The 22,989-nt window shown below is 41.0% G+C and overlaps 1 protein-coding gene across 3 annotated transcripts in view; it reads left to right on the top strand.

Annotated features, from left to right (window-relative positions):
- The window catches only part of PREX1 (phosphatidylinositol-3,4,5-trisphosphate dependent Rac exchange factor 1), a 118,852-nt gene that overhangs the window by 49,936 nt on the left and 45,927 nt on the right, over nt 1-22,989 (top strand). For 2 of the 3 annotated variants that reach the window (XM_039719264.1, XM_039719265.1), the window contains exons 3-10: nt 2,449-2,571; nt 7,317-7,421; nt 10,238-10,339; nt 14,648-14,809; nt 15,223-15,356; nt 18,661-18,776; nt 19,746-19,895; nt 21,895-22,042. In XM_039719264.1, coding sequence (XP_039575198.1) covers nt 2,449-2,571; nt 7,317-7,421; nt 10,238-10,339; nt 14,648-14,809; nt 15,223-15,356; nt 18,661-18,776; nt 19,746-19,895; nt 21,895-22,042 — 1,040 coding nt within the window. The remainder of the gene's footprint in view (nt 1-2,448; nt 2,572-7,316; nt 7,422-10,237; nt 10,340-14,647; nt 14,810-15,222; nt 15,357-18,660; nt 18,777-19,745; nt 19,896-21,894; nt 22,043-22,989) is intronic. The other variant, XM_039719266.1, reaches the window with a different exon arrangement.

Here is a 22,989-nt window from a genome sequence, read left to right as displayed (position 1 = left end):
CTGCTGGCAGCTTGGTGGAGCTCAGCCTCTTGATGTCTTCAAATCTGGAAATCCCCACTCTCCAAAAACTCACTGTCTAGCAACTGGAGTAAGTTCAGGGGTGGCTGAAGAAAAAGTAGACAAGTGATTAGTGACAGTAGATTTTGTGTACATAGAAGTGTGCAGAAACTAAGCTTTGCATGAAAATAAATTTACACAACTATTTGTTGATGTTGGTGAAAATTATTATTCTATCATTATTCATGTCATCAAAATGAATGACTCCCACATAATCAGATGCAGTGCCTACAAATCCTGTACAGCAGAATTTGTACTTGAAGTTTCCCCATACTCCTCTGGGGAAGTACCACTTTATTTTTGTGTCATTCTTGAAATGTCAGAGGGGGATCTTTTTGAGGCCACTGTGAAACCTCATTTATTGCTGTTATTACAATACCCAGCTTTCCATAAGAGAACTTCCTTCCCTTCAGTAATAAAAGGCTTATGCCTGTTTCTGGTGAAACAGAATTACAAGGCACAGTTTTCATATGTCCATAGTTTCCAGAGTTAATATTGTCTCCTCCTTCCACCCCCCATCTCCTGCTCTACCAAATAATTTGTCTTCCCTGCAGTTGAAAGATACTTGGTTTTTATTTCCCACTCCTTTCTCCTACCTAGCTAGTAAAGCCAGGAAAAGCAAGGTGGTGTTGGGACTTCTGATAATCTGCCTGCTGATATAATGTGTCTTGAGTCACCAGAGAGCTGTGATATGGCTGACAGTAGAAAAGACTATAAAAGTGATTTGGCAGCTTATGAAAGGAGAAGCCCGTCTTTACTCTCTTCACGTGCAGAAATGCCTAGAGGAAAATACAGGGCATTCAGGCAATCACTCACCTCTGAGCAAAAGGAAAAAGTGGTTTTTAAGATAAGTTGGGTTATTGTCTCCAGTATTATTTTGCAGATTTCTCCTACAGCTGGTGCTAAGCACCAGAGATTTCAGTAATCTTTAGCCACTGTAGCCCTCTCCAGAAAGGCCACATTGAGTCCTGTGCCAGGCCCAGATTTTACAAGTGCGCCAGTGACTAACAGCTGCAGCAACATCATAAAAAATTGGTTTGAATTTATTCACTGCCTCATGTGCGAATAACTCTCCTGACGTGTTACTCTATATGCTATGCTCCCAGCATCACTGCTGTCGCTTCACTGATAGAGCAGTTTGAGGGCAGTACAACTTGAGGGTGTGCACAAGGCTGGTAACTGGATTTGGTACAGGAGCATGTACAGTCAAGGTCTGTCTGCTGCCTTGATTTTCAAGTGACTCTTACCTGCAAATTCTGCTGCAAGCAGAGCTTTACTGATCACCTCAGAATTCATTGGCTTGCACAGGTACTCCTTGGATCACAAACCACCCCTGAAGACTGCTTCTGATGGATAAAATCGTCCCTGACAGATGTTTTCTTCTTGCTTGTTAATCCACTTCTGGCACAGAATGTGAAAGTTTGCTTGACTGCACTGCAGGTCTTCTTTTTGCAAGTGATGTAGTTAAAGCAAAGTGATAGAAACATTGTCTGCAACACATATGTCACTGCAGACTTCAGGATTTACTCTGCCCATTTAGCCTTCCCTCCACTGGCTGCCAGTACTGATGGCTTGTCACCTCACGTCAGGACTTCTGCCCCTCTCTAGGTAGTATTCCATCTCCTACACGTGGATTCACACTTTCTTCTCATATTTTGTATGAAAATGACCAAGATTTATAATGTGTTTATATGTGTTTATAGCATCTTTCACCCTGGCAGTTTACCCTTTAGCACACGTATATTCTAATCACAGGGATCATTTAACTGTCACCATTACCTTTTAATACAAGGTTGAATGAGGGGCCTCTTCCCCTCTACTTGTGCCTTTTGATGTCACTGAGGTCAGTGAAAGGGAACGCTAAATGCTGCTCTTGAGGTGTGTGAGAAATGTACACTATTCTGTACTCTGGGCAGTGTAAGGCTGGATTCCATATGGCAAATTTTGTCTCCTATTTACAGGTACATCCTTGTGTGTGATACCTTCAAGTCCCTTTCTTCCAGAAAGGGATTTCTAATGCATGGGAAGGAAAGGCAAACTACTCCCTGCTTCTGTCTCCTGCAAAATGAGTTTGGCCTTGTCGTTCCATTTACCTGGCTGTTCTCATAGGAAATATTCTCAAGACTTAAAAGAGGTTGCTTTCATTTATCATGCTCAGGGGTCTGCAAAGATAACCTTAATTTACAGCAGGTACTTCAGTAGCGGTAAATGTTTTTATAGGGGGCTAGGAAAGGGGCAAATACAGTGTAATTCATTCTTTACAAGTCCCTGTCTGAGCTCTGGATTCTATCATGGTAAGTCTAAAGCTCCACAGTATTTTTGGCATTACTACTTAGCAAAAACCATTGACATATATTAAAAATGAGCAATGTTCTTCTCCTTATATTTCAGATCTTATTTTCTAACATTGAAGACATTCTCGGTGTTCACAAGGAGTTCCTGGCTGCTCTGGAATTTTGTTTGCAACCAGAACCCCAGTCTCAGCATGAACTGGGAAATGTTTTCTTAAAATTTGTAAGTACAATGACTTAATGCTATCTGAAAATACAGTTTCCTGTCATAAGCTCTCCGGCCCCTTAGCAAGCCCTAATCTCTAAGGCTTGTAGCAATACTATGACAATGTGTGTCTTGTATGAAAATTGTAGGTAGGGTGGGAAAAAACTTGTGAATGAAGTTAGAACAATGGACTTCACATCAAACTGAGCTAAACAACTATATATTTTTAGAAACTCTTCCCTTTCGTGTTGAATTTTTTCTTTTTTTTTCTCACCCATCTCATCACATTTTATTGCTGAGAATTGGTCTGCTTTTGTTCCAAAAGTTTCAAAAAAGCAGCACAATTTCAAGTGCCTCAGAAACAGTACTCTTGCAGGTGCTTGCCTGTGTTGCAGGCAGGGGTGTGTGATGGTCATGCTCCCTGCCCAAGCAGCCCTTGCAGCAGTCTGGGTGTCCGTGCAGCCTTGCAGCAGCCTGGGCTCGCAGGTTGCAGCAGCTGTGCTCGCTGTTTCACTCTGGGAAACCGTTGGGAACATTTCTTTGGTCTTTTGTTTTGGGCAGGGTTCAGTTGTTGCAATATGCTCAGAAGTGCTGGAACTCCCTCAGTGCTGCTTTTTCATTATCATCAAATCACAGTGAGTCCTGTGGGGAGCTTACAGTGAGGAAGCGACACAAGGCCCCTGAATCTTGAATGTAGTGGTGTATCCACTGTTGTGATCACCTGGCAGGGTCATTCCTGGTCCTGATTATGAGTCCAGTACTTGACAGCAGCTGGATGTTAGCAGAGGTGCTTTTCTTTAGAAACTTAGTGTTAAAAATACTTTAAAAATCAAGCTTGAGAATTCTTGAAGCATTGTTTTATCCAGACACTGCATTTTTCTAGTGGACCATGTTTTCTCTAAATTTCTGTGTATCATATATCCTTGTAGCAATCCCCAGAATCACCATGTGGAGTTCCATCAGACTGCAGGGCTTGGGTCCTCTTCATGAGATTTGTGTATCCTTAATGTCCTCTAGTCTGCATAGGCCTGGCTTTTCCTGGTCTGTCTTGGCCTAGAAGAGCCTTACTTGGCAACGATCCACCAGCTTTCAGAAACAGAACACTGCTTTTATAGAATCATGGAATCATCAAGGTTGGAAAAGACCTTTGGGGCCAACGTCAACCCAGCACCACCACCATGTTCACTATTAAACCATGTGCTCAAGTGCCACACTGACACCTTTTTTGAATACATAAAGGGATGGTAGTTGTTATGGGCCCAATATTGTCCCAAGGACCTCTAGTTCAGAAGGATTCAAGTCTTGAGTGACACCTAAAGCGAGCAAGCAGATTTTGCAAGAATTCCAAAAGAGAAATCAATGCACATTGTCTTTTTGAAATATTTTAAGAGGTTATGAAATGTGCGTGATCTAATATTCAGGTCTGAAAAATTGTTTCCTTCAGAAGACAGACATTGTCTGCCTACTGTACTCCATTTGGCTGGGTGATCAGAAATTCATTGTCTGATGGTAGGTGCTAGAGTTTATTCTGGAGCTGTGGTTCACTGTGACTGTGACAGATGGTACAGAACATCCTTGAATATTCACTCCAAATCCAGTGTACAGCCTTAAACAAAAACAGCATGTGGGACGTGTCTCTAATGGGCACATGCACTGACCATGGAGTGACCACACCTTGTGAGCACAGGCTCGCTTTTGCAGGGCAGGAAAGGGTGTGACTGTGTGGAGCAGAAGGGCAGAGAATTGTCTGATCCTTTGTTTCTGATATTGCCATATTGCTAGAGGCTTGGGGATGTAATAGCTAGAGTCTTGTTCTAGGGAAATATGTGTTATTCTCATTTTTTGGAGCTATATTGCATGAGTGATCAGTTTTACTGTCTAAGTCATTGGGGATGTTGTTTCATTGAGAATTATGTCTTCTTTTTAGGTTTTTGATGTTGACAAGGTTGGTTTCAGCCTGCTTTGAAACAAGAAAATGCCATGCCTTGTTAAAAATATGTTCAAATAAAATGTTGCAGTTTTTCAAAGTCTTATTTGCTTTTTTCTAGTCAAAACTGTTTTCAAATTTGCATTAATTTGTGGGCCGTACTAATGGATCCAAAATAACATATTTGGAGAATAAACTAATTGTTAAAGACTTATTTTAACCAAACTGGGAACAGTACAGTCTTACTTCTGTCACCAAAACACAAGGTCTAGCTGTGTATCCAGCAGATTTGCTGAGTAAGAAAGTGCCATTTTTATCTGGTCACATCTCTGACCATAATTGCACTTTACCTAGAGCAACTGCAGGTTTAGAATTCCTGGGCTAACATCTGTAATTATGTAACTGATAATTTCCTCACCAGGCTATGGGAGAGCCTACGACTGAGTATCACCCAGAGAGGAAATGAAACACTTCAGACATGGAGTAATTTTAAGCATAGTTCTCATATTTGTGGGTCGACAGCATGGGGTACAGCTGGGAAAGACTTGAGAAAAGCACTCTGGTGTGTGTATAATTATTGTACTGTCTTGAGCTTCGGCAAAAGGATTTTGTCATCATCTAAATATAGCCTCGCAAACTCCAGGCACTCAAAGCTGGAGTCAGAAATGTGAGCAGTGACATTTTGGGTGCACTGATGTAACGGATGATTCTGTGTTAATGGCTGCTGGTTTTAGTGTCAAACATGGTGCTTGTGTGCATCCAGGGAGTTGAGAAGTGAGTGGAGATGTTGGAAAAACATCTATGTCTGTTTTACTCTGTAACTCTCCTGGTTTTATGGTTCACAACAATCCTGTTACCTTTTCTTCTGTTGTGCTGTGGACCAAGGCCTGCCTTTTCCTGCATCTGATGGTCAGAAACTTTTGTTTCTTTGCAGCTTCCCAGTATTGCACCCCAGTAGCAACATGAACAGCTGCCGATGAAGGGTAAAAGTCCTGAACATCTGCATTCCAGCTTTTTGCACCATACCCTTTGTGGCTGTTGTTTTATTTGCTCTGTACCATTGTTCTTGTGTTTGGACATACATCTATTGATTTTCAGTTCTTGCTTTTGAAGTACCAAGAAAGGAAAAATTAATTAAATCAAGCCCAGAAGCATTTTACGGAACTCTGAACAAGTTTATCTACCATTGAATATCTGACCAGAATGTCAAATTCTCCTAAACTAACATAAATGCAATTTCTTTTCCTTGTGACAATAGCAAAGGGAATACAGTGACTGCAGCTGGGACATGTAGTCCCATGGTTTCCTGCTAGTAAACTCCTTCAGCTGGCAGTAGTTTTTTTGCTGGGATCACTGCAAGCAGTCTTAAAAGTAGCTAAATGCTGAAAGTACCGTCTGCTGACACAGTAAGCTTTAAGAGTGCCAGGACTCCAATCAAAACTCAAAAAAACCCCAAACTTCCAAATTCTGGGGAGATTAAAAGGTTCAGATAGAATGTTTTCAGACCAGAATCCTGCTGTGAATGCAACAGCAAACTCTGCAAGGCTTGGTGCTCTGAGATGGTCTCTCTGGAAAGCCTCACTCATTACTCTGCAGAGTGCCGCACTAATGCATTGAAATTATTTTTTATATGCAAACTAGCTTGTCTTGGTGCCTCCACATTATGATGCATTATGGCATAGAAGCTAACCTGAATCAGGAAATAAAGTGCTATCACAAAAAGCCCTCAAAAATGATGGGGTTTTTTTGGCTTCTGAATCATTCATTTTGCCTAAAGCCTAATACAATCTCATGACCCTCCTTTTATTCTGGTGAATGGAATATTGGAAGCTCTGAATATAGCTTCTGAAAGTTCAGCCCTTCCTACCAGCTTTGAGAGGATCAACTCACCCCTTGCCTTATCTGCTTGGGCATGGAAATGGTTGTTCCTGCTACTTTTGTGAATCACTCCAGTGTTTCCAGATATCTAGTGTTTGCAATGGGTTCAGCGTCTCTGATCATTTTAGATAGAAGGCGTTGCGCTGTCTTTGAAATCTGAAGATCAGTAGAGCAGAACTTGCTGACCCTGACCTGCCAGCTGACCTTCATTTCTTAACAGGGGATTTCATTCCAGCATGTGCTGGTGGGTGTGACATGTCACAGTGTTAGTAGCTCAATCTAGTTGTGAAGATACCCTTCCCTTTCTTTAGTATCTATAATATGTTGGTTATTTGGTGTGTATTTAGTGAAATTCTTCCAGTTACAGAAACTATTATATATATTTGTTAAATTTTGTCTGCTGCTTATTTCAGAGCACAAAGTAAACCAACCAGCCTACTGGGGCCTGTCTCACACCCCTTGAAAGGCAGGGGATTTCCAGCTGACTGCTTTGTGTTATAGTTCCCCTCCAGATCTCAGAGCTTCTTTCAAGCCTTGGCTCTTCCCAGCCACCTGGCTTTCTTCCTCCTGCAGGAGTGGTGAGCCTCCTTGCTCCTGGCTTTGTTTTGCTTCTGGCTACTTTCATGGGATATCCTGACACACATGCAAGTATTCCCAAGATAGCAAAATCCCTCCTTTCAGGAAAGAATACCTATGATCTCAGTAAAGCATTAAGAGGAAAAGTGCTGTAAGTCTCAGTGCTCAGAAAAGTCTCTGTTAACTTAAAACAGAGTAAGCCAGGAATTAGTGAGCACCTATATGCATTACTCACATTACGCGTGTCACATACTTCTGAAAACTCCAATGCTAATGCCACTTGGAGTCCACCTCTCTTTATAAAGAATTTGGTAGCAGGCTGTGGCAAAATAATCTCTCCAGTGGTGTCTGAGTCAATAAGTTACTTTGTTTTTCCTTGCAGAAAGACAAATTCTTTGTGTACGAGGAGTACTGTAGCAACCACGAGAAAGCACTCAGACTGCTGATGGAATTGAACAAGATCCCCACAGTGAGAACATTCCTTCTGGTAAGCACCTTCTCTAGCACTCTTGACTGGATGATCTGACTTTGCCTTTTGCTCATAATAACTCTTTGGTATCCCAGGAATGCTGGGCATTTTGCAGGTATTACCCATTGCAGGTATGGAGCACTCAGGGTGGAGGGGTACTGAAATCACTGATGAGTTGAGGCACAGAACTGAGCGCTACCAGCAGAAGTGATAGCAATGGAAACAAGGAAGATTTTCTTTTTGAAAAATCATCAGAAAAAACAAGCACAGATGATACAAGGAGTAATGCAATAAGTCAGCAACAAGACAGACTAGTTCCCTGGATTTGGTTCCCTCCTCAGTTCTCTGACCAACTCACCATTTGCAGGCTCATGAGAAAAATGTGACCTGCTTCTGACACCCTTTTCTCCATGAGTCCAGTTGTGGGCAAGAAATGTAGTCTGGATGAATTGTTTTGAGTGCATCATTGCTGCTTACATCAAAAGTAACCTAACTCCCATCCAAGGAGGGACTGTGGCCACGTAGCCTTCAAACATGCCTTAGAGGCTGGGCTGGAAGGGGAAACAGTCAGTGGGCACTGCCTTCTTCCTTACTTTTCTTTCCTTTCTTGGTTGTTTCTCCTCCTTACTTTCACCCCAATTCTGATTGATTTTTCAATGTCTTGTTTTCTTGACCATGATGGATGAGTGGCATTTGTAACAGGGTTGGCACATAGGTAAGGGAATAATACGTCACATCAGCTTTTTTCCTAGTAAATTCTGTGAAGTGAAATAAAGACTGTCTTTCTTGCAAAGGACCTGCTTTTCTTTCTGCTCTTTTTTTTTGCTTGCTGTGAAAGTTATGTTCTTTCCCAGTGTAGTACAGCAGAAGAAAACTTCTGTATAAACAGCAGTCACAAGCAGGGCCAGAGCATTCCTTTAGCCACAAGATACAGACCTCAGAAGGAGCCTACCCTCGTGCTGTTGTGTAGGCAGAGTCTGTCATGTCTGAGTTTTAATGAACCTTATCAAACCATTACTTTGAATTACTAAATGACCCTTACCTTGTTCATGAGTTCCTTTTTTGGGTGCTTCTGCTGAGGGAAACCAATGAGAAAGATGAGGAAAGGTGTATGCAAACCCAGTCCTTCCCAACCTTCAGAATGTTCTCCAGTACCACTGGATTGACAAAGTTTTCTGTTTGTGTTAGAGACAGCAGCTGGCAAACTGATTATGAGGGACAACAAAGACGTCACACTGTCTGCTGTGTCTTGTTGCAGCACCTGAATCCAAGAGACTATTAAAATTGCAGTAGATATGGGAAGTAGGGCTGTACTGATGTGTCTTTTTAGCTGTGGTGATGTAGTTTCTTCCAGGCCTCCCTTCCCTTCTCTGCCTCCCAAACCAGTGCTATGATGCTACTGTGTGGAAAAGGCAGCACTAAAGTACAAAGCTTTACTTGTGAGGATAGATTTTTTTCCGATTGCCCCCTCACAGCTGCTGAAACATAGAATGTGAGAATGTGTTTGAGAAGTCAGTAAGTGTTAAAGGGCAGTTTTGAGCCCAGAGCTAGAGGGCTGAAAGAAGAGATGGCAATGGCTGAATCACTTGAGACTTGGAAATTGGACAGGGACCATTGTGAGCTGGGTAGCCAGTGCCACAGATCTAGAATAGCCTGGGGACAGGTTATTTTACAGACAATTGTCTATAAAAATACTGGTTAGGACTAAGGAGATTTAATGTATGATGTCTGTGAACATTCCTTGAAGAGAAGAATTGAAGAGCTATAGCCAAAAAGCTCAGTAAATTTCAGAGTGTGTCTGAGCCACAGCACGTATTTCATAGCGGAAAGCACTACTGGTGATGCCCCAAAGCAGGCACTTCTTGGCTGAACTGCATTTAAAGTTCAACTTCTGTGTGGACAGGACAGGTTTGCAACTGGATTGACTTTTGGAGCAAAGTCCATATTCATGGTTGAGCATAGGAATCAGGACATAATTAATCTGAAATAGACTTGAAGTCCACCTGAAGTTACTACCTGTCTCTTGGCAGCAACCAACAGTAGAATCATCAGGAAATGTGTAAAAATCTCAGAGTAGGCCAGTATTGATTTGTCACAAAGGTTACAGATTATTGTTAAAAATTGAGGAGGTCAAGGACTAAAAGGGTTGTTTTTTTCCTGATGTCATGCCCTGTTCTTAAACTCCCTTTCTATATGAATCCTGAGAAATTAATTTCCATAATCTATTGAGAAGTTCTGTGTGTGCTGGTTAGCCAGCCAGTGTGCCCAGGCTGTTTTTCCAGCTGTGCTCAGGCATAATGTTTTGCCAGAGAATTGGTGGATGTTATGCAGATGACTAATTTGTTTCAATTCCAGTTCATTTCAGACATAAGAATTGGACTAAAGTTAATTACATGATTGCTAGTTAGTGGGCTTTATTTTAACCTTCAAGAGTTTTCTGGACCAACAGTATACAACTTTATATAGTGAACAAAGACAATGGGTCATATCTGTTGTGAGGGTGAATTGGATTATTTTAGGTAATGGTCCATCTAGGTTTGCCATTTGCCATTGTATTGTTAGGATAGTTTTTGAGTCACCAGCTATATAATATTTCTCTGGGAAGATACCATTCTGCGCAGCCATTGTTATCCACAGCAAATTTTCTTCTGCTGATGCCTGCAGTATGTCAGACTTCATGACTGTGTGGTGAATGAAATGCCATTTCCTGTACCTTAGGTGTAGTAAAGCACTTTCTCAACATAAGGCATATTTTAGAAATACAAAATTGTGTCAAAAAAAAAATCTGAAACCTTTGTGTCTGAGGTTACCTTTGTTTCTTTTTTTGATTATAGGGTTGCATGCTCTTGGGAGGCAGAAAGACAACAGACATTCCACTAGAGGGTTATCTGCTGACTCCAATTCAGAGAATTTGCAAATATCCTCTTCTGCTCAAGGTAAACCAGAGAAAGTATTTCTCCAGATGATTGTTTTATTCTTGGAGTAATTCTGCATTTTTTTTAGCCCTGACTTTTGTTGTCACTATTGCTTTCCTGATTTACACTTCTGAAAGTTGGATCTTCTCTGAAGAAAATGGCTTTTTTTATGGGTATGTGCAAAAAGCCTCCTGATGCTGGCAGGCTGCTAAATCCTGTTATGGTCTGGGTAGAGCAGACAGGGTGACTTACTGACTAACCAAAGCCTTCTGACTTTACTGCTCTTCAGATGTTTATGAAGGCTTGTGCAGGCCGTTTCAGCCACTTCCTGTAAAACTGTGTTCAGCTAGAATTGTGCATGTGTTCTGAGGGACTGGATGGCTCTCGGGACTCTTAAAGGGATATGTTTTTCATTACAAGATCTCTAGTTTGATGATGAGAAGGTCAGTAATGATCATATCTTCTGACAGCTGTTTGGCAGCTTGTTTGAAGACTCTGGTTGTCTCAGATGACTTCCCAATGCGAGGGTGTCAATCCAGAAATGACTGTGGTATGTGGCACTAATTGGCCCCCTTGTTGATATTCTTACCATAGAAGATAAAGCATAAAGGACCTGAAAAGAGCTAACTTGCCACTCATCCTTCCTGGTGAGGACTGGGTCACCTGCCTGGTGGGGACAAGAAGAGGGAAAAGGAGAAAGAAGTTGCTGGGAGAGCTTGCATCCCCCAGCGGCCTGGTAGATACTCTGCAGCTAACAGCCATCTATCTTCCATGATGTCAATCTCTTCTTCAGCTAGAGCCACACTGTGTTTACTAAAAGAAAAGTAATTAAAAAAATACAAATACTTTCCCTCATGTTTTGAAAGAAAGGTCTCTTTATGAGTTCTGGAAGAAAGTAGGAATTCTGTGATGAATGTATGTCAAAACTCCTGGTAACCAAACATCCTTTCTTTGAAAACCAAAGCCAGTACCACCAAGATGAAGACTGAAACAGAGTTTCTTGCTTTCTAGCCACAGTGGGGTAAGATGAATTTGCCCTCCCTGTGCCAGACCCACGTGTACCTGTTGAACAAATAGCCTTGCAGGGAGGGCCATGACTGGGCATCTCGTGGGGCTGCATTCCATTTTGCTATAGATTTCTTCTTGTATACAGGCTAATAAAGATCACACACTAGTTGAAACTTCCTGTGCAGGAAATAAAACTTTTAAGAAAAAGCAAAGAGGAATTAGGTTTTCAGTGGGCAACAAATCTGCCTCAGTTAGTGAAATAATACCATAACACTAGGAGTTGTTCAGCTCAGAAAATATCAGTGACCGTTATAAAGTGTGGTTGATTCTGATTCTCAAAGGTAGTGAATTCATAGTGAATAAGTTGTGTCTCATTCAAGACTTATTTAATAGTTGCTGGCATGAAATTACCAGACCAGACACAAATGTCTCAGACATGAAAACACTTAAGGGAAAACGCAACCAGATTCTGTTTGTGCTGACCAGGAAAATGGAGCTCTCCAAGCAAGGAGAAAAAGAGATAGATTTAAAAATAGCACAACCTTCAAATTAAGTGTTTGTTCTCCCTTTGCTACTGAACTTCAGTTATGGCTCCTGAAATAGCTCTTTTGTATTCATGGGGACTGGATCTTACTTCATCTAATGCCCAGGGCAAACAGATACTATTGTATTCCAGTTGATGAGTAAAGTCTTAGACCAAAGCTAGCCTTCTTTCCTCTTTTACTTTGTTTTCAGCAAGAGTTTGTGAACATCCAGATTATCCGGTAACTTTGATATGAACTTGTCTAATGAAAGTATTTAGTGTAGCCAAGTAAGTGGGTTTGATAAAGCTAGTATGCACAAAGTAATTCAGACTTGTTTGTGTTTGAAAGTGAACTGAAGTAGTAAGGTAAGGCACATATTTTAAATACTGTAACTACTTTTTATTAATAACATATATGTGTGTGTGTTCTTCTTCAGAACAATAGAATCTGGCATGAAGTTGATTTGAGTTACTTAGTTAGGAATAATACACTAGAATATCTCCAAGTGCTGATCCACTGTAAGCATTGCAGTAATTTCCAATGAAATATGCCATCCTGCAACAGGATGAACTTATGTTTTCTCATGCTCTGAGATGAAGCTGTTTGGGTTTCTTTAACTAACAAATGATGGAGACAGAACAGTGGTTCAGATGATGGTGGCCAATACATTTCAATTTTATTTATAGTCTCCCAGTTTTTGGGACACGAACATTGCAGTTTTGAAGTGCCTGACTGTAAACAGGTTTTGTATGGGTTTTTCAGTTTGGGGGTTTTCTCTGGGAGGAAGGGTGAGAGGGTGGGATGGTTTTTTGTGGGTGCAGTTTGTTGGGGTTTTTTTGCTTGGGGTTGGGGGGGGTTGAGTTTTATAATTTTTGTTGCTTTTTCTCATTCTAATTTGCAAGCCTTTTGTGTGATTTGAAGGATCGGACTCAAACTTAGCTATGGCATTTTGTAATCTCTGCACAAATAGAGAAATAACAATATTAGTATTTTTGCCCCAATGCAGTTCTTGTCTGCTTCAGACAACATACAAAAAAATCAGTGTAGAATTTGTGAGTCAGTAAATTAGTTCCTTATAACTGAGAAAGGGCCTTGGACTAGGCTCAAGCAAAATGAAACTGTTGGCTGTGATGGGACATTGGTTTTAGGGAAGAAGGAAGGTAGCAGAGATAAAGAGACACCAGCACAAGTGGGTGGCTGGAGAACTTGCTGGGCAGATGCTTCCAGCATGGGGTTTTGGGTGAAGGCAGCTCTGTCTCACCCGTGCTAATTGTGGGACCTATTAACTAGTCTCAATCCTACTGCTTAAGAGTAGAAGCAGCTGTTGTGCAAACCACTCTCTGGACAAAAATAGTCTTTTTCCCCTTAATAAAGAGCATTTCTGTCAGCAAGAAGCAAACCCTGGGGCAGTGGTAATCATGAGTTAATCACACCATGGTGTGGGGATTAGGCACAGTCACTTCTGTCTCCTTCCTCTGGCACAGGAGGAATGTGCAGCACATGACAGCCACACCCCGCTGCTCCTGAGAGCCCAGAGCTCGCAGGGCTTGGACCTTGCCTGAGGTCTGCTCTGTTGACGATTTGCTCAGACTCCAGCCAGAAATGCACATTCCACCTCTCATCCTTTAAAAACATCTGCGGGTGTACAAGTCCGTGGGTGATTAGGAGAGTAATTATGTACTACTTCCTGTGGAGAAGAGTTTTTCTGGGCAGAAAAAGCTGTGTGCAGAGAGGAGTCACCAGAGTGAGAATCCCCTGGAAAGGAAAGCCCAGCAGTGTGGCACACACAGGCCTTCATGAATCACCGCCTGCACTTGGGAAAGGAAAGATGGGAAGCCACTGGTGTGAATACAGAACAGGATGAAGGAAGCTTAACTTATTGCCTCCCTCGTCTCTCCATTCCTCTTGTAGCTGTTCAAGAATCAGAACCTTCTATTTGGCTGAAATTGAATATATTTATCTTTGGAGGATTGGCTTTTTCTCTCCTCCTTTCTGCCTCCAAGAAAAGTTGTGTTGCTCTTAGATTCATGACATTGTGTGGTTGAAATCCAACTCTATGTAGCATAATATTAAAAATTGTCTATTCTCTAAAGAGCTCTAAGAAGCACTGCCAATTTATAAATCATGTTTTTGTCTTCCATGCATATATATAATCACAAATAACTTCTGATATTTATAAAACCAGAAACATGTTTTTGTTGCATTTTAAATTAGCATATGTTGTAGGTTCAGTGGCATATTGAAGCTAATCTATTTTATCTGATCCACCATCACTTGTCAAGTGTTTACCCTGCAGAGACATTGACATAAATTACAAGTTTTAACAATGTGCAGAATAAAAAAACTATTGTGATTTTCAGGTACACAGAGGAAATCTGATGTATCATTTATTTTCTGGTTAGTACAGGCAAATATTACAAACTGTAAAATACAAGTATAAAACTCCCAGGAACATATATGTTTACAGAAAGGTTGTTTGGGTTTTTTTGCCTTTTTTTTTCTTTTTCAAGCACATTTGGAGCTGAACTGTCGATTAACTTAACTTTTTGAACTGATAAATGAAGGAGTATGTTGTCTTTTGTTATCTCTGTGAAGCTGTAGGGCCACAGCTCTGAAGCCACGGTGGGGCATGCCAGGAGCTGTGGCACAGAGCAGGTAAAATGCACCTGCAGTAAAATGCCCCCAAATTCTCTTTAGTTTTGCAATGTTTCTGGCATTTTCCTGCAGGGTTGCTCGCTAATGCTCATACCTTTCCATGACTTCTCAGTTTCCATGTTTTCTCTTTTTTTTTTGGTAGGAATTAGCTAAGAGGACTCCCTCTAAGCATCCTGATCACCCAGCTGTCCAGAATGCACTGCAGGCAATGAAGACAGTCTGTACAAATATCAACGAGACCAAGAGACAGATGGAGAAACTGGAAGCCCTTGAGCAGTTGCAGTCCCACATTGAAGGATGGGAGGTGGGATGCAGGACCATCAAGCTCCCTGGAGGCTATTAACTACACAGTTTAATGACTCATGTTGTGTACAGGGATTTATTTCTGTTTCTTTTGTGACATGTAAACACTCTTGAAGGTGTGGGCAGCATCACTCAGAGGAATTTAGAATTTAATGTGTATCTTGTGTGTGTAGGCTGGTGTTAAATTGTAGCAGAACAAGCAGATTATGGAGGAAAGGAAGGTGTTAGATCTGGAATGGAGCTGACATTTCTAATGGGCAGATCTCACTTGAAAGGCAAATAGATCTGGGTGAAATCCTTATGAGAACATCAGTTATTTCACAGTTTAATGGCAGATAAAATGAGGACTTGTTAGTAAAAGATCTTCATTGTGCACTCATAAAGGAAAGTTAATCTCTCTTTTTTGTGTTTCAGGGGTCAAATCTGACAGATATTTGCACACAGCTCTTGCTGCAAGGGACTTTGTTAAAAATCTCAGCAGGAAACATCCAGGAGAGAGTGTTCTTTCTGTTTGATAATCTCCTGGTCTATTGCAAGAGGAAATCCAGGTGAGTCCCTCTGTATTTTCAGTTTTACCATTCAGAAGATTTGTAGGTGGAAGCTGTGATCAATTACTGATCATTCACTGTATTCTCTGTTGCTCTGTAGGGCTGAGTCACAGGTGGAAATTTCCTCTGTTCTTGACTATTTCTATCACTTAGGCAATAGGGGAGAGAAGTCACTATGTGGTAGGATATATATTCCAGGCAGTATCAGAGTGCCCCTCTGAAAAGTGTGCAGTCCAAAGAGGAGTTAAAACAGTACAGCTAAAGCTCAGGGTGAGTTCTTACAGACAACAAGCTTCCAAGGGCAGCTGCATCTCTAGGAATTATGTGAAGGTGCCAATTTAAATTGTGAAATTATGCTAAGCATAAGAGAGTGATGTGAAAAATGATAAAAAGCCAAGACAGGGGAAAGTGGAAGACTAAGCAAACATAAAATAGGTGCAGGACCCAGGGGAGTGAGAAAGAGATGAACATTTGGCTGTTGCTGTCAGCATTTACAGTCCATGTGCTCTGTTTGTTGTCTTACTTTCTTATCCTGGTAATTTTTTTTACATCATCCCACCTGATAAACCTTAAGTATTACTAACATTTGCTGCTTGTAATTAAAATAGCATTGGCAGAGTGGAAGGGAACTTGCTTCTGCGACAATTATACAGTATTTCAGTTCCTGAGCTTTTCACCTTCACAACCTCAGTCTCATTCTCACGAGTCTTGGTCTGTTCTGAATTTACAATGCATTTTCTGCACTCCCTTCTCCTTTACATCCCTTCCCTGTAATACAATCCCCCCTGCTTCAAGTTATACTTCCTTACTGGTGATGGCCAAATAGAATGGCCAACCCAATCAGAAATTCTGTAAAATCAGTATTCTCTCCAAAGAAAATTTGCATTTCTCAAAATTTTGGGTAGTTTATCTTTTTTTTTTTTCTTTTTCTTTCTCTTTTTTTTTCCCCTCAAGGAAACGGTAGAAATTTTGGAACCATTAAGCTGTGAAAGCTAATTTCAGTAATGTTCAGACATTTTTGTGTCCATAATGCTGAATTTATACAACCTAAATACAAATTATTAGGTGACACCTGCATTCAAAATTAGATGAGATATAGATGTTTAAATTAAAAAAAAAACAAACCGTTAAATCTAAAAGACTTAAAATGTTATCTACCTGAAGCATTCTGACTCTGAAATGACATAAAGGAGAGGAAACACTTCACTTGGACCCTTTACCAGATTTACAAAGTCAAAAAGTCTATATGAAACAGAGTTGAGAAATTTGTATGCTTTTTAAGAGAAACTATTCCTTAAAGAAACCCCAGTTAATTCGATGCTAATCTTCTACTCCTTCAGAGCTCTTAGAAACTGTTTTTCTAGCCTATTTGTAGTTGAGGTTAGCCTAAATCCAGCGCTGCCCAGACAGTTTTCCTGGAACACTAAGGTTTTGAAAGCAAAATGTTCTAATTCCCTTTAAGCAGAACTTTCTTTTTATACAGAGACATTACCAAGCTCCTCTGTAGTTTGGGTTGATCTTGGCGGAGCCTGCTGTAACACTTGGCTTTCTCAAGGGATTGGTATTGTTTACCTTTGTCTGACAATGTAACTCAAACTGATGGGATGTTGAGGATCTGATTTCCACTAAAAAGTATAATATTTCATTAAGTCTTCTGGGAGTTGCCTAATGTACAACATATATTTTGATCACTGAGCTACTTTAATTTTGGATATTTCTGCTGTCTCGCTGCTATTATAATTAGTCTAGAATGGAAATCAATGTCTTTTCCTTTAGTGTATTGTATCCATTTGGCCAGCTGCTCTCAAACTGACATGTTCGTGGGACACGCTTTAAAAAAACTGAAACCCCATTAAGAAACTGTCTCTGTCTGTTCCTAATTTGAGATTAAATGACTTAGTTTTCATCTCATTATGTTATGTTAACGTGCAGAAATCAGTGGAGTATTGATTTATAAATGCAGTCAGAATTCAGGGCTCAGTCTTTGATAAGTAGTCAACAATGCAGCATTCCAATCTGGACATCATATTTTTTCACAGTAACATAAATTAGGAGTAGGATTGTCACATCCAGTGTAAGATGTGTTTAGAATCAAAATTAGATCTGTGATTTTAGCTCTGCAATAACTCATTTTGCAGAAGTGTAGGGAAGTCTGTCAAAATGATGACATAGATTTTCAGAGCTGAGTATTGTTTTTTGGTTTTAGCAGGATTGAATCCTGATGTCAGGAACAATATGTTTCATGTAGGGAAATAGGCTGAACAGTTAAAGGGTTTCCCTAGGGCTGCCAGAACAGGTTTTCTTTTGACTTGAGGATTGTCTTTAGGAAAGGATACAATAGCTCCAAGATCACAGTCCCTGTCAGTCTGATTGGATGTAAATATGTGGTCATCACCAAATGTCTATTTGTTACTAAAGGTAGTTGTAAAAGAAAAAATGTTCAGAAAAAATTGGTGATTCTCATCTCATCTCATCTCAGTTTATTATAGGTACTTCACTCTGACAAGAAATTTTTTCCCCAGCTGATTTTTACTGCAATATTTTTTGAATCTCATGTACGAGGTACTGGCAAATTGCCACAGCAGAACCTTCACTGACTGGAATTTGGACACCTGCCACCTCTTAATGACCATTTGACCAGTTGTGTTTTGGCTTGCATAGCAGGGTTATTCTTGGGTAGTAAAGCACAACAGGTGTCACTTGGATAGTTTTAAACCCATTTTAGCCATAAAAATCAGAACATAAGTAGTTATGAAAAGTGCTTTCCTGCATTCAACAGAGACACTATAAAGCTTATGGATAAGAATGTAAACTTGGGTGCAAAATTGCCCCAGCAGAATTTTCCCTACAAAATGTAACACATGTGGCAGGCCTCTGACACTGGCCTCTTTATGTAGTTCATTTCATATTTGAAGTTTGCTGCATACCACAAAATGATCACAGCTTTCAGCAAACAGAGGAGTCAAATGTAATGTTGTCAGGTGATGCTGCAGTTGTCATCCCGAGGCCATGTGCTGTTCATGGACATGTATTTCAGTCAGTCATCAAGAATGTAAATCTTGAAGTCACCCACATCTTCACATAATCTGGCAAAACAAGCTTGTTATTGCTGTGCTAACACTGGTACACACCTATCTTGGAAATCTGAATTAGTATTCCAATTGTTAAACATCAGAGGTGTGGTCAAATACCACCAGTCACTATATTGGAATCCTCCTTTAATAGTCATAGCTCAGATTAAGTTTTTGATATATATGTTAGACCATTTGCTTATGTGTTGTAACAGTTTTCATTATAATTGCAGAGTTACTGGGAAAAAAGCATCTAGAAGGACAAAGTCAATCAATGGGTCCCTTTATATCTTCAGGGGCAGAATAAATACAGAAGTCATGGAAGTAGAGAATGTGGAAGATGGAACAGGTAAGTGACTAAATATTGTCTTTTATAAGCACAGCAAGTTCAGATGTTGTGTTGGAAGGTGGTGCAAAAGTACTTGTCCATCTCCTTTAGTGAAATCTGAAGCAATTTATGGAACTTGTTGCACCTTCATTATTGGAGCAACTTATGTGGTTGAAAGACTGGAAATGCTTTCAGGCACTAGTCCTTCCTTCTGAAATGACCTTATTAAGAGTATGTGTTCCCAGAAGATTGTCTGGTTTCGGTCGTAATCCAAGTTAATTTAATAAAAGTTACTTTTGGCTTCTTTCTCTCTCTTTTTTTTTTTTTTTTTTTACTTCTTAAGCCACTACAGCTAAAATAACTGAATTTTTGGATCTTCCTCTCATTTAGAATGCTACTAAATACTAGTCTTAGTATCCAAATTACTAGCATGGAATGCGACCCTGAGCAAAATATGGGAATGGCAGTTCTGTTATGATTCTTGTATCCTGACACAGCCAGGAAGACCAGGTGGGATTTTGATTCCATTCATAAAGGTCACACCACCACTGCCCCTATTGTAATAAGCCAGGAATTGGTATTATGTCCTTTAAACAGCTGACACATAAAGGGTTTCCATGTTGTAGGGACAGAAATCCTTACAGTGCAGGAAGATAGCATGTCCCCAGAAAATTCAGAACAAATACTCTGAGCAAACATCATAGACTCTTCCACTGATGGCCTTGTATTTTAAAGACTTTAGTTCTTCTTCTGAGGTGGAATCAGCAAGTGTCACTCTTAGGACTGAAACATTCAGTCAGTTTGAACAGCCTGTTGATACTTGTACTTCCAGAGTGGTAAGTACAGCTGGTTCCACTGTCAGTTGGTAAGGAACACCTCAGGAATCAAGGTCTTCAAAGAACATGATTGTACTGAAAGTGTCCCACAGTGGTTTGGTTAAAGGAGCAGGCTTCCTGCTCACCGTGTGCTTTGTGCTTGGGTCTTTTGCAGCAGATTACCACAGCAACGGCTACACGGTGACAAATGGCTGGAAGATTCACAACACAGCCAAAAACAAGTGGTTTGTCTGTATGGCCAAGACTGCTGAGGATAAACAGAAGTGGCTGGATGCTATAATCAAGGAAAGGGAGCAGAGAGAGAGTAAGTGGATGATGTATTTTTGTACTGCACTGAATGAACTTGTAGGACAAATGTATATGCACATACATGTATTTGAGAGAAAGAGAAAAGGTTGCACATTTTCCTCCACAGAGAAAATTAAAATCTGTCCTTAATGTATTCCAAAAGCTAGGAAACAGCTTTGAGGTCTCAGGAGGTTCTTGATTCATTGCAGTATCTTACCATAAAGCAGTTAGGATGAATTTCTCTTCCCAAAAAATGCACAGTTCTCCTTTTCTCTGGCTTTACACCAATCACTTAAATTCTGCCTTATGTTGATCTCTGCTAAAATTAGGCATGGAAGTACAGGACCACTTCAGGCTGCCTGTTCTCAATCTAGTCTTGGAAGAGTCTAAAATCTGTGTCTCTTTTGTACTCCAGAGTTGCCCAGATGTGCAAGTTCTAGAGTAACATATCCAGAAAACAATGTATTCAGGCTAGAAGACATAAAGCACTTACAGCACCAAACCAGCTTTTGCGAATGCTGTCCTCCTAAAGCAATTTGCAAATCTAAAGAGAACAGGGCCTGAAAATGCCAGCAATGAGGGTAGTTATAACAGAGGCACCTGCTGTTTTCAGGGACCATCCCTCTGCCTGTAGCAATTTTCAAGTTAGCATGAAATACGTACTTGGGAACTTGTACAAAGTGAACATGAAATGTTCTTTATATTCGCTTATCAGTCATTCTGTAAATCATGCAGTATTTCTTTAATTTACTGCATAATATGATTGTCGAATACGATTTTTAGCTTAAGGTATTAGTAAATAGGCTAATCAATAAAGGATGAGAAAATAATGTGCCTACCCTGTTTTGATTTATTGACAAATGTGAAATTGATTTAATCAGTTTTGTATTTTTGGCTTCAAATAATAGGACATTCAGAAAGTCTCTTGCTCTTCCAAGCATTTAAATGCCTTTAACAAGTCTTATGCTTGAAGTTATTTTCAGGTTCACAAGTGAAATTGCCACAGGAAATTAGTTTCAGAAGGTTGAGAATCACAGAATCATTGAACGGTTTGGGCTGGAAGCAATCCTAAAGGCCACTTAAGGCCGTGGATGGGGATACCTTCTGCTATCCAAGGTTGCTCCAAGCCCCATCCAACCTGGCCTTGGACACTTTCAGGGCTGGGGCAGCCATAGCTTCACTGGACACCCTGTGCCAGGGTCCACTCACCCTCCCAGGGAACAATTCCTTCCCAATATCCCATCCATCCCTGCCCTCTGGCAGTGTGTGTCCTGTCCCTCCATCCCTTGTCCCCAGTCCCTCTCCAGCTCTCCTGGAGCCCCTTCAGGCCCTGCAAGGGGCTCTGAGCTCTCCCCAGAGCCTTCTCCTCTCCAGGTGAGCATCCCCAGCTCTCCCAGCCTGGCCCCAGAGCAGAGGGGCACCAGCCCTGGGAGCAGCTCTGGGGCCTCCTCTGGTCTTCTCCAGCAGCTCCAGATCCTTCTTGCGTTGAGGGCCTCAGACTGAACACAGCACTATAGATGGGTTCCCACAAGAGCAGAGCAGAGGGGCGGAATCCCTGCCTCCCCTGCTGCCCACGCTGGGGCATCAGCCAGCCCACAGGGGGCTTCTGTGTGGCAGTGCATGTGGCTGAGTCATCCAGCTTTTCATCCACCTGTACCCATAAGTGTTTCTCTCCAGGGCTGCTCTCAATCCATTCTCCCTGCCTGCATTTGTGCTTGGGTTGACCCATGCTCATCTTACTTTGGACTTTCTTCGTGTTCTGTAAACCATTCTGTTTTGTGTGGTATGATATAACCGTAAGTTTAAAGCTGCTTTTTAAAATGCAGAAGAAAAACTGCATCTTGGTGGTGCTAAACTTACCAAAGACAGTTTTGTAGTCAGATAAAAAAATTACCTAATTTCCCCTTTAAATGGAAAATAAGTCAGTCAGTTTTTGTGTTTCCTCAGCTTTTGACTTCAAGGAAACATTTTGTTGGGTGTTAAAGATCTGAAGGAATTTCTGCTTTATATTCCAGGTTTGAAACTGGGAATGGAGAGGGATGCATATGTCATGATTGCAGAGAAAGGAGAGAAGCTGTACCAAATGATGATGAGCAAGAAAGTGAACCTTATCAAAGATAGGAGAAGAAAATTAAGTACTGTTCCCAAGTGCTTTCTTGGCAAGTAAGTGGTATTTGAATTGAAAAGGTCTTTCACGCCAGTTAATGGACTCTAGAATTTCTGGGGATGGCATTGTGACACAGATCAGATGTGGTTTGATGCAGCTTAATTAGAAAGACCATAAGCCCCATTACAGTAGTGATTTATTAAAAAATAATCATTGATTTTTGTTTCACACCACACAGGCTGAATAGTGTGACAGGTCACTCTGTTCTACAGTAAGTCATAACAGCTGCTTCAGGTCATTAAAAGGAGTAAGAAAACTACCTTAAACTCCCACAAGCTGCAGGCTGTTGGTGGCCTAACCTGGACTCTCTTTGGGACACAAGCAAATGCTTTCCAGGCAATACTTAAATCCAACAGAACTGTCCAAGCCTCCGGATTGTATTTAGAAGCTTTCTGTTTGTCAGTGTAACAGGCATCAATGAAATTTTGTGCATCTATGTGACCTGATTGTTAGAAGTATAGGACTTCATTGGCTGGAAAAAACCTCTTTGATTCAGCTAGATATTACAAAATAATGACAAACTAATTGTGAAGGATGACGTATGAGGCAGCAGAAGAGACTCTGTGGGTGTCTTGGGTCAGTGATTGGCAATGGCAGCAGTGGGGTTGCTGTAGGGACGTGTCCTGCAGGGCACAGAACTCAGTAGCTGACCTAAGAAGACTTTTCTGCCTCAGCTGTTAATGACTGATACGATCAGCTGTGGGAAGAAGAAAAGTTCTGAGGCAGTTATGCATTCATTTCCCTTCCCTCTCTGGTCTCTGTAACAGCAGTTTGCAGCAGCATTGCCCGTGCACAAGGGTGGAAGTGTCTTTCTGCCTGGCGGAAGGCAGGCTGGTAGCATAGGTTGGTGATACTTCAGCTAGAAAAAAAATTCTTTATATTGAAGCAGTAGTTGGTTTTTCTTCTTCAGACACATCCTCCACCCCCTTCCCCCCACCCCCAG

The sequence above is a fragment of the Passer montanus genome, unplaced genomic scaffold (genome assembly GCF_014805655.1).
Source record: "Passer montanus isolate IOZ18808 unplaced genomic scaffold, ASM1480565v1 scaffold41, whole genome shotgun sequence".
Classification (NCBI taxonomy): Eukaryota; Metazoa; Chordata; class Aves; order Passeriformes; family Passeridae; genus Passer; species Passer montanus.
This window is presented reverse-complemented; position numbering and strand designations above follow the sequence as displayed.